General features: G+C 42.8%; 1 protein-coding gene across 1 annotated transcript in view; it reads left to right on the top strand.

Moving 5' to 3' along the window:
• LIX1 (limb and CNS expressed 1) overlaps positions 1-11,437 on the top strand; it is a 64,731-nt gene extending 53,294 nt beyond the window's left edge. The window contains exons 5-6 of the mRNA XM_049769171.1: positions 5,709-5,786; positions 10,849-11,437. Of these exons, the coding sequence (XP_049625128.1) occupies positions 5,709-5,786; positions 10,849-11,136 (366 nt within the window). The 3' untranslated portion in view covers positions 11,137-11,437. The remainder of the gene's footprint in view (positions 1-5,708; positions 5,787-10,848) is intronic.
• Positions 11,438-16,636: the final 5,199 nt, after the last annotated feature.

Raw genomic sequence — 16,636 nt, 5'->3', positions numbered from 1 at the left:
TAGTTGGGTATTTAAAGACATGAATGAATCATTCAAGTAATCCCACAAAAATACTTCATAAATTCTTATGCAGGAGGCTGGGGGAAGGATGGGGACAAAAACAGAGGAACTGTGACAGCAGGGAGAATCCACGTGGCACATCCCACTTCCTGACCCACTTCAAGGTTGCCTGCTGTGCTAGAGCACATTTCTAGAGATGGGTTAAATACATCCACTTGTCTACACAGATGCCTGCAGCATTGCCACAGTTCTGCGCTCCTAGTGGCTCATGGCTGTGTCTGGATCTCCCTATGGATGACTGTGCCATGCTAAAGACAAACTGGGGTCTCCTAATTGCTGGTAACTTGGCAGAGTTCTCCTCCCTCCCCCCAAGGTTGCAGAGCTGAAATGCCTATTGGAAGGTGGCCTGATGCCTGGGGGACTCGAATGGCGGCAGAAGGGGCTCTGGGTCTCATCAAGGTCAGATTGGCTGCTCCGAGGCTGCTCACTGGATTGATTCCCCGGTCTAATGCAATCCTAGGAAGAATTGTTTATTTACATCTCTGCTAAATTCTCCAGGTCGCCTTTTAAAACTCATCCCATAAACAAATTTCCTCTTAAATCTTCTCTCTTGGGTGGGGAGATGGTGCCCACCTGTTTTTCAAGTTCTCCATTTACACTGTTTGTTTTTCTTATTCCTGATAGATCGCAGAGCCCAGCCAGCAGCGAGATGCAGTTGCAGAGAGCAGCACTGTGTGTTCTCTCCCCACAAAGTAGCCAAAAAGCCAAAACTCAATTCTCATAGGGGTGGCGCCAAGCATGCCCCGAGCACAGAGCCAGGGCTGTTGCCAGTTTATATGGGGTGAATGACATAATGACCAGGGAAGCCAGACATTGAACACTACAGCTGCCTATGCTTCTGGACTGCTTTCTCTCTCTCACTTTAAATTGACTTTCTAATGGGGGTCTGGCTGTGTGATTTGCAGGGTTGAGGCCCTGTGCATAACTGGTAATGCCGGCAGGACATTGAACTGAAAATTTAAGAAATATTTCAAGACAACAGAACATTAAACCAGGCTGGAGAGCTCTGTGTGACTGCCTAGATCACATGCTCAGGAATAAGCTGTGTCGCCCAGAACAGGTAGCCAAGAGCATGACTGGATTCCCAGAGACATAAGTAGGTTTTTGCAAGCATAGAGGTTCAGGGAATTCCCAAGAGTGAATTTAATCTTAGGAGGGAGAATCAAGAAAGGGGCCAGAAAGAACATGAAATTCTTTGTTACATTTCCTAGCATGATGGGAGCAAGATAAATACTTGAATGAATAAGAAGATGAGAAGATGGATCTAGGGGTAGGCTTGAGAAATAGTAAGGTGTTTGCCTTGCACAATGACAAACCAGTCCCATGCACTTCCAGAAGTGAGCCCTGAGCACTGCTAAGTATTACCTCGACAAAAGAAAGAGTTCTTTGGGGTCAGAAATAATGTATGGCATAAGGCACTTAACTTGCAATTGATTTCGGTTCTTGTTTTCACATATGGTTCCCCCCCTACTAAGGAATGATCACTAAGTTCAGGTAACGTCAGGAGCCATGAGCACCACTGCATGTGGCCTAAAAAATTAAGGGAAGTGAGTGAGAAAGTGATTCAGGGATGGGTTCCTAATCCCTGACCAAGAGGCAGAAGAATAACAATCTTTTTGGTTTCTTTAACCATACCCCATGGTGCTTGGGATTTACAACTGACTGCACAAAGGAATTACTTCTGGTAGGCTTGGGAAACCATATGAAATGCTGGAAATCAAATATGAGTAGGCCACATGCAAGAAAAGCACCCTGCCACTGTACTATCTCTCTGCCCCACACATTATGTTTTCTGGGGATTATAGGAACAAGGACAACAGGGAAGAAAGCTTAGTTGGTTACTGCAGAGGAAAGAACAATTTGATGCTATACTAGAAATTCAGGCAAGCTAAGAGGAGGATTTGTCCTCTAAAGCATCTACAGATCCTCTACATCCTCTAAGATGCAAAATTGATGAGATGCATCCTCCACAAATGCAAAAAAATGAGATGCAAAAAAATACATTTCATAGAGGACATTTTTGAGAGATGTAGGTTGCCAAGTGGCTGGAGAGGGGTTTGTTAAGTGCAGAGAATCTGGGCCTGGAGGGACCAACTGGGTTGCATGATGGTATGATGGGAGTCTGTCTAGAAGGAAGGGAGAAAAAGGGAGTGGGAGAGAGAGAGAGAGAGAGAGAGAGAGAGAGAGAGAGAGAGAGAGAGAGAGAGAGAGAGAGACCTGAAAATGGTTTATGGATGGGTCTGACCCTTAGTCATATGGGTCAATTCTCAAAGCTGCCTGCAAGGACTTATGGACAGTACCAAAAAGTCACAGAATCGCCTTAATAGAATGCAGAGTAGGTCCTAAGAAAACACACTTTTATTGAACACCCTTTTGTTATAATGTTGATAAGACAAAACCATGTCCCACCCCAATACTGAATACAGTGACTTTAGAGGAGGACCAGATTTCATTGAATGTGATTTTTCTGAAAGGCACATTTCCAGGAGACTAGTGGTGATGTATGAGACACATTATATTTTCCTGGGTTCCATGAAATAGGGGAGGGGGATTATTCCTCAATCAGAGGTGAGTAAGTTATGGTTTTTTTATTTTTTATTTTTTGGTTCTTGAGCCACACCCAGTGACACTCAGGGATTACTCCTGGCTATGCACTCAGAAATCACTCCTGGCTTGGGGGACCATATGGGACACTGGGGGATTGAGCCACAATCCATTCTAGGCTAGCACGGGCAAGGCAGATGCCTTACCATTTGCACCACCACTCTGCCCCCATGTTATGCTTATTTTTTAAAAAATGCATATAGGGTATTAAAGCAATAGAGCAGTGGGTAAAGCATTGTCTTGCATGCAGTCATCCAGGCTCAGTCCTCTGAATCTCAAATAATCCCCCAACCACCATCTGGAGTAATTCCTGAATGCAGAGCATTATTGTAATGCAGAGCATTACTGTGTGGTCAAAAAACAAAACAAACAAAAAAAATATATAAAGTGACAGAAAGGTAATTCATTGTAAGTGTTCTTGCCCTACACATAGCTGACCTGGGTTGGATTTTGGGCATCCCAACATTCCCCCTAGCACTGCTAAGATTGATCAATAAACACAAAGCAAGGAGAAAGCACTGAGCATGGCAGGATATGGTTTCCAAACTAAAAATATATAAAATAAAATTTAAATAGACAGGGTCTAGAGAGATAGCATGGCGGTAAGGTGTTTGCCTTGCAATCAGAAGGTCAGTGGTTCAAATCCCAGAATCCCATATGGTTCCCCATGCCTGCCAGGAGCGATTTCTGAGTATAGAGCCAGGAGTATCCCCTGAGCACTGCCGATGTGACCCAAAAACAAAAAACAAAAACAAAAAAAAATTAAATGGACAGAGAACTGGAGAGACAGTACAGCAGGTAAGGTGCTTACTTTGCATTACATTAATTCAATTCCTGGCACCACATATGTTATCCTGAGTATCACCAGGAGTGATTCCTGAGCACAGAGCACAAAGTATGTCTTGAGCATTGTGGAGTATGGTCCAAGGTAAAAATAAATAATTAAGGGGCCCGGAGAGATAGCACAGCGGTGTTTGCCTTGCAAGCAGCCGATCCAGGACCAAAGGTGGTTGGTTCGAATCCCGGTGTCCCGTATGGTCCCCCGTGCCTGCCAGGAGCTATTTCTGAGCAGACAGCCAGGAGTGACCCCTGAGCACTGCCGGGTGTGGCCCAAACCAAAATAAATAAATAAATAAATAAATAAAATGAGTCAAAAAAGAAATAATTATTGTAGTGCTTCTACAGAACTGCCATATATTTTAGTATATTTAGTGTATTTTATATATCTATATATTTAATATATTTAGTATATTTAGATTAATAGAAGTGAATAGCGAAATTAAGAACTTTATATTCTGAGGTTATATTATATTACTAAATAGATCTAGCATGCAAGCCATTTTAATTTAGTATGTTTTGAAACACTCATATTCCAAAATTAAACAGGCATTAAAAATAATTGAATATTTGTGTCTTATGAAATCTTTAGTTATTAAGAATATTATAGCACATAGTCAGTTAATTTTCAAAACTTTGTGGTCTCATAGGACCAAAGATGCTCAATGGTCAGAGCACAGGCTTTGCATGCCAAAAACCTCGAGGCTCCATCCCCAGCATCTTGGTTTCCTGAGCTCCTCTAGGAGCCAATTTTTTTCTTTTGGCCACACCAGTGACACTCAAGGGTTACTCCTTGCTATGCACTCAGAAATCGCTCCTTGCTTGGGGACCATATGGGACACTGGGGGGGGGGGGGTGGTTTTCCCTTGGTCCATCCTAAGCTAGCATAGGCAAGGCAGAGGCCCTATTGCTTGCGCCACCACTCAGGACCCAAGGAGCCACTCTTGAATACTACCAGGTGTGTCCAATCCCTCAAACTCCCTAAAAATGGACATACTAAGCACAATGGAAAATCTAAGAGGGATCTATCTGAACATAAAACAGAGGCCCCCAAAATACATTGTAACATTGATTCCTCCAACACACCGACTCTTCCTAGTGAAGCAGTGGGTGCTCATCGTTCATGCTTATTTTGTTGTTGTTGTTGTTGTTGTTGTTGTTGTTTGGGGGCACACCCGGCAGCGCTCATGGGTTACTCCTGGCTATCTGCTCAGAAATCGCTCGTGGCAGGCACAGGGGACCATATGGAATGCCGGGATTCGAATCATCTTTGGTCCTGGGTCGGCCATTTGCAAGGCAATCGCCCCACCGCTGTGCTATCTCTTCAGCCCCACCATCAAGCTTACTTTTGTGTGTGAAGAGTGACCAGAAATAGGAGTGGAAATTTGCCTTGAGCATTACAGGAGTTACTCTAATACATGGCAGCATGTATAAGAACCGCATAGGTCAATGTTTCCTGAAAGCAGGACACAGGGCAGTCAAATATACCAGGATAGAGGAGAGATGGATTAGATGAAAGAGCTCATCTGGGCACTGAACATGGGTCTGTGTTTGGGGCAATAACAAAGTTCATATTAGTGTTATTTTTTTTGAAAGCATGGCATGGGGTGGCTGGGCCTCACTAAGTTGTCCTAAGGACTTACTCTCTTCTCTGTGTTCAAGGATCACTGCCTATGAGGTCCTTTTGAAGGATCATGACTTGAGGCAGGTGAAGGAGATCCAAAATGGTGTAGACTGTTTCCAAGCATTCACAACTCAAATGATCAATAAGTTGAAGTGGCAGATTTGGAAGTGGCTTGTTCTGTGACCTTTCAAAGTTATACTTTGTTTAACCAGTCTTTAAAAAAAATTGGGTCATCTGGGACCTGAAAGACTGTACAACTCAGGAGTGATCCCTGAGCTCAGAGCCAGGAATAAGCACTGAGCACAACAGGTATGGCTCACAACGAAAACAAAATAAATAATAAAATGAAATAGATCATCTAAAATATTCTTAGTTTTGTTTGAAGAGTCACCAATTGTGAAAACCTATTTCAATCCTCCAAAACTAGACTTTCAAAGATGCAAAGTCATCCCTGAGAATTTGCTAATAGGAAGTGGAGGATCAAAGCTCTTCCCGGGCTCAGAGCTATGCCCTGCTCTGCTCTTGCTAAACTGCACCCTTCATACAGTGCTCGGAGACTAATGGCATGCTTTGGCTTTTGCAGGAATTGATGACAGTTTTCCAGCTCCTGCACTGGAATGGAAGCCTCAAGGCGCTGCGGGAGACTAGGTGCTCCCGACAGGTGAGACTCTCTCCCAGGCCTCTGTGCATGAGGGCCCTGGGCCTGTCATCTTTCTAGATATTCTTTCTCTGGAGTTTTCCCTGTTTAAACATGTTGATTTAGTTATTGAGTAAAATTCAAGAAAAAAAAAACTCATGTATCTCTACAGCAGAGTCCCAGGTTTTCAAGATAAGCATGTTGAGAAGCAGGTGAGAGCACAGACTGGTTTGGATGTGTCAGAACTGAGGGGCGGGAATGGCTCATGCATACAGACTGGGGTGCTGCATCAGGTGCAGACTCTACTGTCTCACCTGCGCTCTCTACTTAGAATATGTGTCTGTGGGCCAGAGAGATAGCACAGTGGTAGGGCGTTTGCTTTGCACGCAGCCAACCCAAGACAGATGGTGGTTCAAATCCTGACATATCATGTGGTGTCCCCAAGCCTGCCAGGAGCGATTTCTGTGCTCAGAGCCAGGAGTAACCCCTGAGCACCATTGGATATGACCCCCCTCCCCCCAAAATATGTGTCTCTTTCAATCTTCAAGGCAAAAGAAAGTAGACGGTGCACTCTTTTCTGCTTTTTCTTGAGGACATTTTTTTGTTTGTTAGTTTATGGTCACATCTGGCAACTCTCAGGGCTTACTCCTGGCTTTGCACTTAAGATCACTCTTGGCATGTGTTGCTAGTGATCACACTGGAATAGGCTGAGAGTAAGGCAAGCTCTGTATTCACTGGTGCTTGGTTTTGTTGTTATTGTTGTTGTTGTTCTTATTTTTGTCTTGAGGCCGCACCTGGTGATGCTCAGTGCTCACTTGTGGATCAGTTCTCAGGAATTACACCCCCTGGCAGTGCTCAAGGGACCATATGGGATGTTGGAGATTGAATTTTTTTTTTTTTTTTTGGCTTTTGGGTCACACCCGGCAGCACTCAGGGGTTACTCCTGGTTCTACACTCAGAAATCGCTCCTGGCAGGCTCAGGAGACCATATGGAATGCCGGGATTCGAACCACCATCTTTCTGCATGCAAGGCAAACACCTTACCTCCATGCTATCTCTCCGGCCCCTCGAGAGTGCATCTTGGTTGGCCATGAGCATAGCAAGCATTCACTCTTCCCACTACTCCATTGCTAGAAAGGCTTGTTTTTATTTGCAGACATCACACTTGCAAAGAAGCGAACTCAGACACCCAATAGTTTTCAAAAACAATTTTTTTCTGGTTTTTGGGCCACACCCAGCTGTGCACAGGGGTTACTCCTGGCTCTGCACTCACTCCTGGCAGGCTCAGGGACCATATGGGATGCTAGAAATCAAACCCAGGTCTGTCCTGGGTCTGCCACATGCAAGGCAAACACCCTACTGTTGTGCTCTCGCTCTGGCCCCAAGGACAACTTTTGTCTCAGTGTTTGAGACTGTTCCCTGTGGTGCTTACAGGGTCATGCAGTGGCACGAACTGTTGCCCACACAAGAGATGATCCAGCCAGTTGAGTTCTCTTGCCTGGAGATGTGGGAACCCCCTCTTGAGGGCTGAGAAAACAAGTTGGCTGGAGTGGGAGAATTTTTCATGTCTTCTATAATTCCTCAGCAAAAATGATTATAAAGGTGGGCAAACATGCATTAAATGATCGTAGTTCATAGGTTAAAAATTAACTCTAGGGGCTGGAGAGATAGCACAGCGATAGGGCATTTGCCTTAGATGCAGAAGGATGGTGGTTCAAATCCCAGCATCTCATATGGTCCCCTGAGCCTGCCAGGAGCAATTTCTTTTTTTTTTTAATTTATTTAAACACCTTAATTACATACATGATTGTGTTTGGGTTTCAGTCATGTAAAGAACACCACCCATCACCAGTGCAACATTCCCATCACCAATGTCCCAAGTCTCCCTTCTCCCCACCCGACCCCCGCCTGTACTCTAGACAGGCTCTCCATTTTCCTCATACATTCTCGTTATTAGGACAGTTCAAAATGTAGTTATTTCCCTAACTAAACTCATCACTCTTTGTGGTGAGCTTCCTGTGGTGAGCTGGAACTTCCAGCTCTTTTCTCTTTTGTGTCTGAAAATTATTATTACAAGGGTGTCTTTCATTTTTCTTAAAACCCATAGATGAGTGAGACCATTCTGCGTTTTTCTCTCTCTCTCTCTCTGACTTATTTCACTCAGCATAATAGATTCCGTGTACATCCATGTATAGGAAAATTTCATGACTTCATCTCTCCTGACAGCTGCATAATATTCCATTGTGTATATGTACCACAGTTTCTTTAGCCATTCGTCTGTTGAAGGGCATCTTGGTTGTTTCCAGAGTCTTGCTATGGTAAATAGTGCTGCAATGAATATAGGTGTAAGGAAGGGTTTTTTGTATTGTATTTTTGTGTTCCTAGGGTATATTCCTAGGAGTGGTATAGCTGGATCGTATGGGAGCTCGATTTCCAGTTTTTGGAGGAATCTCCATATCACTTTCCATAAAGGTTGAACTAGACGGCATTCCCACCAGCAGTGGATAAGAGTTCCTTTCTCTCCACATCCCCGCCAACACTGTTTATTCTCATTCTTTGTGATGTGTGCCATTCTCTGGGGTGTGAGGTGGTATCTCATCGTTGTTTTGATTTGCATCTCCTTGATGATTAGTGATGTGGAGCATTTTTTCATGTGTCTTTTGGCCATGTGTATTTCTTCTTTGTCAAAGTGTCTGTTCATTTCTTCTCCCCATTTTTTGATGGGGTTAGATGTTTTTTTTCTTGTAAAGTTCTGTCAGTGCCTTGTATATTTTGGAGATTAGCCCCTTATCTGATGGGTATTGGGTGAATAGTTTCTCCCACTCAGTGGGTGGCTCTTGTATCCTGGGCGCTATTTCCTTTGAGGTGCAGAAGCTTCTCAGCTTAATATATTCCCATCTGTTAATCTCTGCTTTCACTTGCTTGGAGAGTGCAGTTTCCTCCTTGAAGATGCCTGTAATGTCCTGGAGTGTTTTGCCTATGTGCTGTTCTATATATCTTATGGTTTTGGGGCTGATATCGAGGTCTTTAATCCATTTGGATTTTACCTTTGTACATGATGTTAGCTGGGGGTCTAGCGTGACCACCTCCAATGAAAAGTCAACTCTATTTGAGGGGGTAGAGGATCTTTCTATTCTTTTTTTTTTTTCCTAAGAAACTCCTCCCTTGGGGCCTGAGAGATAGCATGGAGGTAAGGCATTTGCCTTGCATACAGAAGGATGGTAGTTCGAATCCTGGCATCCTATTTGGTATCTTGAGCCTGCCAAGAGCGATTTTTGAGCATAGAGCCAGGAGTAACCTCTGAGCACTGCCAGGTGTGACCCAAAAAGCAAACAAAAAGAAAGAAAGAAAGAAAGGAAGGAAGGAAGGAAGGAAGGAAGGAAGGAAGGAAGGAAGGAAGGAAGGAAGGAAGGAAGGAAGGAAGGAGGGAGGGAGGGAGGGAGGGAGGGAGGGAGGGAGGGAGGGAGGGAGGGAGGGAGGGAGGGAGGGAAGGAAGGAAGGAAGGAAGGAAGGAAGGAAGGAAGGAAGGAAGGAAGGAAGAAAGAAAGAAAGAAAGAAAGAAAGAAAGAAAGAAAGAAAGAAAGAAAGAAAGAAAGAAAGAAAGAAAGAAAGAAAGAAAGAAAGAAAGAAAGAAAGACAGAAACAAACAAAGAAACAATAAACCAAGAAAGAAAGAAAGAAAGAAAGAAAGAAAGAAAGAAAGAAAGAAAGAAAGAAAGAAAGAAAGAAAGAAAGAAAGAAAGAAAGAAAGAAAAAGAAAGAAAGCCCTCCCTCAATAATGAATAATTTTCACTTACTGCTCTCCTAGATTTATCCTCCCATTTACCACTACATTTTGAAAAATGGAGAGTCATCACTGAGATTTTGCTAATAGAAATTGGAGGACCAAAGCTCTTACTAGTCAGCAACATGCAGGAGATGTAAGAGCTTCCTGACCACTCTATAGTCCCAGGAGCTTTGAGTTGCTCTTTGCTTAGAAATTCTGACATTCAAAATATCAAAGATGGAAAAGAAATGGGTAGCTGACAATGGCTTGAGCTTTTTTTTTTTTTTAATTTTCCTTTGATTTTACAAAAGGACTTTGAAATATGCCGGGTTGGATACAAACACTTTTCCATGATTGTTTTTAATTTGCTAAGGTCATAAATAAATGCCATATGTTCTTAATAATAAAAATAAGCCATTCATCTATTACACATGATCTTCTTAAAGCGTACAACCCGCCGAACCTCCACATGATGCTAGAATGTGTTGGCATTTTGTGTATGTGAGAATTGATAGGTAGTCACTAATATCTGGTGGCTTGCAAAACCAGAGCTTAGGAGCTAAAAGGGGTGTGGGATCTCAACCACAAGAATGCCTATATCCCTCCCGCCCCCAAAGAGCTTTAAAGCCAGGAGAGCTGCATTTTCCTCAGGTTCAGAACAGTCATTCAAAGCTGGTGTCTGGAACTCCTGGTTTATGAGTCTTGTCCTATATTCCTCGGACTAAAGCCGCCTGCTTCTCTGTGGGTGTGACCAATTCCAGTCCTGTGTATCCCTCTATATAACCCGCTGTGTGCTTTTCAGGGTGTACTCCTAGCTGTGTGCTCAAGGATTACTCTTATAGGGTTCAGGCATATATTGTAAGAGAGATTGAACTCAGAGCAGGTGCCTGCAAAGCAAGTGCCTTGTTGTATGTTCTCTTTCCAACCTTAACCCTCTCTTTGGCCAAAGGAATCATTGCTGAGCTAAAGAGCTCAAGGCATAGGGGAGGGATGCTTACAGCTGTTAGAGGAGAGTGCTTTCAGGACATGCTAAAGAGAGGCCTGAGCTCTGTGTGCAGAAGGTCATTGAGTCACTGGGTCCTGACTCATTGTGGAGTGACACCTTGCTCAGGACCATGCTTCTCTGTCTGTGAGGAAGACTGTCATGGGTGGATAGTAGAGCTGTGGGTGAGGGCCATGGCTGGCAGAGAATCTGTTGTGTTAGCCTCCACATAGGTGTGAGTTTGTGGGATGGGCCTGGCAAAGGAAAGGGGTGTGGGCCAGGCAGGACTTGTCCTGTTGGGCTGTATCTGACATTGTGGCCTGTGTCTCCTGCCCCAGGAAGTCATCTCCTACTACTCTCAGTACTCCCTGGATGAGAAGATGCGCAGCCACATGGCCCTGGACTGGATCATGCGGGAGCGTGAGGCACCAGGAACCCTCTCACAGGAGCTCCGCACTGCCCTGAGGGAGCTGGAGCAGGCTCGGAAGGCAGGACAGGAGCTACGGTTTTACAAAGAGAAGAAAGAGATCCTGAGCCTAGCCCTGATGCAGATTTATAGCGAGCCTGATGCTTCTAGCCCCAGTGATGACCAGCTGAGCCTTGCTGCTTTGTGTGGCTATCCCTAAGGGGAGTGGGCTGGCCGACACACATACAGGGTAAACAGAGACACAGACATAGGGACACACAGACATACATACATACAGATACACACAGACATATGTAGACATAAACACAGTCACACAAAGAAACACACATGGACACAGACACACACAGAAGCAGACACAGAGACACAAATACATATGGGAACACAGACATAGAAACACACAGACACAAATGGGAACACAGACGCACATGGACACATACAGGAATACACACAGACAGAGAGATATGCATAGATACAGAGAGACACACAGACATGCACAAGGACACACAAAGGGACACATTCGCACACACGCACACACGCACACACACACACACACACACACACACACGAATTCCAGGGGTGGCAGAAGCCAGAATGATATAAACACAAGTCTCACTGAAGGTGGTCCCTTGGGCCTAGTCCTGCCCACCCATCATCTCTTCTCCTTCGAGAATCTGAGGACAGCGAGTGTCCTTTATAGCAGCCAGCTCCCCACTCAGTGCACTGGGGGGTGAGAGCCTGTGGGGCGAGCTATTTTACCTCTGACTGAAAGGGTAGAGACAGGGAAAACCATTTTCCATACCTGGGTCCAACCTAAAGCTGGTTTGGCAGGAGCCTTATTACACTGAACATATGGTTTCTGAAAGAATAAATATGGCAGCATAGCAGCTTTTAAAAAACTGCCAGTTTACACTGGGGAAAATAGTACTCTGTCAGTATTTTTAAATACTCAGATTAAGTAAATAATATACACTGTAAGCCAAAAGATATTTTACAATTTACCGGGTATAGTCCCAAATTACAGCAGGAATTTTTTTCTGGACCTCTCCCCACCAAAGGCCTTGATAATAGTATAAAAACACAAATACATTTACTATGGCATAAAATGCCACTGAAAAACTTTTAAAAACACAGACTTTCATCTGGTAATAAACATTATCTAGACCAGTGGCTGGAGAGAAAGTACAGCATGTAAGGCTCTTGCCTTGTATGCAGCCAACTTAGTTTATCTCCTATACACTACGCATGGTCCCCTGAACCCCAGCAGGAATGATCCCTAAGCACATGTCAGGAATAATCCCTGAGTACCACCATACCACCATATGAGGCAAAAACAGAACCAAAAAAGGTTCTATTAATAATTCTGCAGGAGTAAATGTCTAATTTTTGAGTACTGTGTTTACAAATGCATATTTTCAATTTGACATAACTTCAGAGGCCAGAATGATAACAGTGCTGGTAGGGCATTTACATTATATGCAGCCCAACAAGGTTTGATCCCAGCATCCCATAAGGTCCTCCAAGCCTGCCAGCCATCATTCCTGAGCATAGAGTCAGGAGTAACCCTGAGCACCATCAGGTGTGGGCCAAAAACCAAAAATAATGCCAATATCTTTTAAATAATACCAATAAAGCCAATAATAATAACAAAAATTTAAAGATATAACTTGATTTGTTTTTATTTTTGCCACCTCAGATACAATGAAAATAGTTACTGATATTTTTAACAATTTTGTGCATGTAACAGTTTGTACTTGATTAGTTTCTAGTGCATTCATGAGACAGGATCTTTAATTATTATTATTATTCAAGTATATATGCAGCCAATTGCTCAAATGTGGTAGTATGAAGATTAAAGTACTTGAATCTTCTTTATATTTTTATTTTTTTAAAGGAGTATATACATCTGTGGTGGTGTTCAAGAACTATTCCTGACTCTGTGCTCAGGAAAGACTCTGGGCAGAGTGCTCAGGGGACCATGTGGTGCCAGGAATAGAACTGGGATTAGATGCAAGCAAGGCAAGTGCCTTACTTTCTCTTTTTTTTTTTAAATATAATTTTATTTTATTGAAACCATTGTGCTTTACAGTCTTTCATGATTGGGTTTCAGTCATATAATGAAACAGGGCTAATCCCACCACCAGTTTCCACTTCTCTCCACCAATGTCCTCCAAGTTTATCCCATACCAACTCCCCCTGTCCTTTAGCCTGCCAGTGTAACAGGCCAATTTTAAGTTTAGATTGTTAAAGTTTGGGTCTCTTGATTCCATTATTTTTGCCTTTAGCTTGGATATTTAGTTCTATCCTTTTTTCAACATCACCAATGCACTTGAGCCCACTTGGTCCCTGGCCCCTATCCTTTCATATTTGTTTTTCTCCTCTTCCACTCAGTTTCTTTCCTTCTTCTCCCTAAACTCTGGGGCCAAGGGAGTTTGAGACAAATCCCATTTAGACCACCGTGTTTCTTCATTCAGTTATTCTAATTACTTAATTTGAAACTCTACTATAAAGCCATAGTGTTAAAACTGTAAGGCCTTACCCTCTTGTATTCTCTCTCTAACCCTGAATCTTTAAAGAATGAACATTTCAAAATGGCTTGAGCCAATCATTTAGAACACCTTAACTGAATACAAATGACACTTGAATCGTTACTGGTTGCTTAAATTTAAAAATGACAGCAGTGTCCATAGCAAATACTTATCAGAAATTTTCATATACAGGTATGAAAAAGATACTCTACATTTACTTTAATTCAAATTATATAAAACCATTTTTCTCAATTCTCTATGACTTTTTTTTCCTCTTGTATAGACAAAGGTGTTTTGAAATCTAAAATCATTGTAGCTGCGTTAAAGTTTTAAAATATGGTAGTTTAACCGCATATATAAAGATATGAAAAGGTAATTGTCACTCTTTAAATCTCCATGAAAACTACTATATACTTATCCAACATTTTGAAAGTACTGTTGGTAACAAAACCTGAACTTCATCACATTTCTTATACCAGTGTTAGGTTTAGCTGCCTATCTACCCGACCCTTATGTCTTAAAAGGATATGAAAATTAAGTAAATAAAAAATGTTTTAAAACACATTTCTCCCCCTAATAAAGTGAAATATCACCTTTAAATACCATCACTCTCTTGTATTCTTTCAAATCAATTAGAATTAATATTTGTAAGTTAAATAAATGTCTAAAAAGGTGACTTTCTATTTCTACTTAAACTAATTTTTTTTTATCCTTCCTTTCTTCATTCATTGACCACACCTGGCAGTACTGGCTCTGACCTCAGGAGAATACCTGGCAGGGCTCAGGGGACCATATGGAGTTTTGGGGAAAGAACGCAGGTTGGCTGAGTGCAAGATAAGTGTCCTCTCCAATATACTATCTCTACAGCCTCACTAATTGTTCTATGATGATTGTGAAAATATTCCCACTTCTCATGTGGAGGAGAGATAAATAGGAGTTAGCTTTACTTTTTGATAAGAGTAACTGTGACTGAAAACCCATAAGTTGCCGAAAGCAACTCAGTCTGAATTAATCTCATAGTTGTCAGAATAAGCAGGGAAAATACTGATTTACATGCATTTAGAAAACTAACAATATAGCTTCCTCCAGAGACCCTACTTTCCCAGTTAGTCAAAATTGCCACTCTTCCCTGGATGGTGAGGAAGATGACATAGAAAACCAAAAGTCAGGTTAGCTTCTGCTAAGGCATAACGGTGTCATGTCATTATATCAGTACATAATACAGGCCTGACATGACCCCAAAGCAGAGCTGAGGAACACAATACAATCTTATTGTTTTTCTGTTTTCATTTTCTATATCATGTTTTGAGCCACACCCATTAGTACTGAGGGGTTATTCCTGGCAGTTCTCTGGGAACTTACATAGTGTCAGGGATCAAACCAGTGTTCACTGCAAGCAAAGTAAGCACCTTAACCCATACACTAGCTCTCCAGCTTCTTTCTTATTCTCCATCTCAAAGGTCATAGACAATGTCTAAATTGGAAGATATTTTTACCTTCGGTGATTATACACCCTTTGAGAATCTGATAATCGTTGTGCACCTTGGGGCTGGAGCAATTGTACAGAGGTAATGCACTTGTCTTGCATGCAGCCAACTTGGGTTCAATTCCACGTCATCCCATATGATCCCCTGAGCACCGCCAGGAGTAATTCCTGAATGGAAAGCCAGGAGTAGCCACTGAGCATTGCCAAAAAGGAAAATAGAATTAAATCTAGACATTCAGAATGATAGATTTTCTGGAAATTTATGGGTCTTCCCACAGTTCACGAGTTGCTCCATCCAGGACCCTCATTTAGAACTCTAAGTTTGAGGCACACTTAGAGTCTCTTAAACTTTAAGCTGAGTTCCAACCTGGATCAAAAACAGCCCCATGCTACCTATTTCTAGCATAAATGTCATCAGCCTCATACGCATAACTGTGCTGTTTTGACAAGAAATATGTCACATTGTTATGTCTGGAAAATATGGCCTCAAGCAAACCAGTCATCACAATTGTGGGAACGTGTCAGAATAAAGTCCTTGTTTGTTTCTCTGATGGTCAGATTTGAGTTGTCCGTTTGTTTAAAAGTCATAACCCATTGACATGTTTACCAATCATTTCATTCACTGGTTCTATGAAAGGAACAAAAGTGTAAATATTATTTAAATACTATACCTGTATCAAATTCAAATCTGTCATCTCTGTCTCAGATAAAGTAGAAAGTGTAACATTTTCACTCATTTCTGCCTCTTTAAGGAAAGATTTTGCAACCAAAAGTGCTACAATAGTTGCCTTTATTGCTGACATGCTTCAGAGAAGGATAAACTACAACACATGCCTTTCCCGACTGAGGAAGAATGGAGTCAGACTCAGATATTCTGATGATCATTCACTCTGTTCGGAATGAAACACTACTCATGGCCTGTTACACTGAAGTGTGGTTTTGTTTTACTTCGTGTAAATGCAAATGTCCAAATGTCCATTGTGTTAAAGAGCTGCAATGAAGATTGTTCTTAGCAGGAATTTCCCTACCACAGTACTCGTAACGTTAGAAATATGAGTTTTGGGCCTGGAGAGATACACAGCGGTGTTTGCCTTGCAAGCAGCCGATCCAGGACCAAAGGTGGTTGATTCGAATCCCGGTGTCCCATATGGTCCCCCGTGCCTGCCAGGAGCTATTTCTGAGCAGACAGCCAGGAGTAACCCCTGAGCACCGCTGGGTGTGACCCAACAACTAAAAATAAAATAAAATAAAATAAAAATATGAGTTTTATAGGACCTAGAGAAGATACAGAGGATGAGGCACCTTATATGGTTTCCTGAGTGTTACCAGGAGTGATTCCTGAGCACAGAGCCAGGAATAAGCCCTGAGCACCACTGGTGTGGGAAGGAAGGAAGGAAGGAAGGAAGGAAGGAAGGAAGGAAGGAAGGAAGGAAGGAAGGAAGGAAGGAAGGAAGGAAGGGAGGGAGGGAGGGAGGGAGGGAGGGAGGGAGGGAGGGAGGGAGGGAGGAAGGAAGGAAGGGAGGGAGGGAATAGGAAAAAAGAAAGGAAGGAAGGGAAGAAGGAGGGAGGGAGGAAGGAAGGAAGAAGGGAGGGAGGGAGGGAAGGAGGGAGGGAAGGAGGGAACAGGAAAAAAGAAAGGAAGGAAGGGAGGAAGGAGGGAGGGAAGAAGGAAGGAATGAAGGGAGGGA

This window comes from Suncus etruscus, chromosome 2, assembly GCF_024139225.1.
Source record: "Suncus etruscus isolate mSunEtr1 chromosome 2, mSunEtr1.pri.cur, whole genome shotgun sequence".
Classification (NCBI taxonomy): domain Eukaryota; kingdom Metazoa; phylum Chordata; class Mammalia; order Eulipotyphla; family Soricidae; genus Suncus; species Suncus etruscus.
This window is presented reverse-complemented; position numbering and strand designations above follow the sequence as displayed.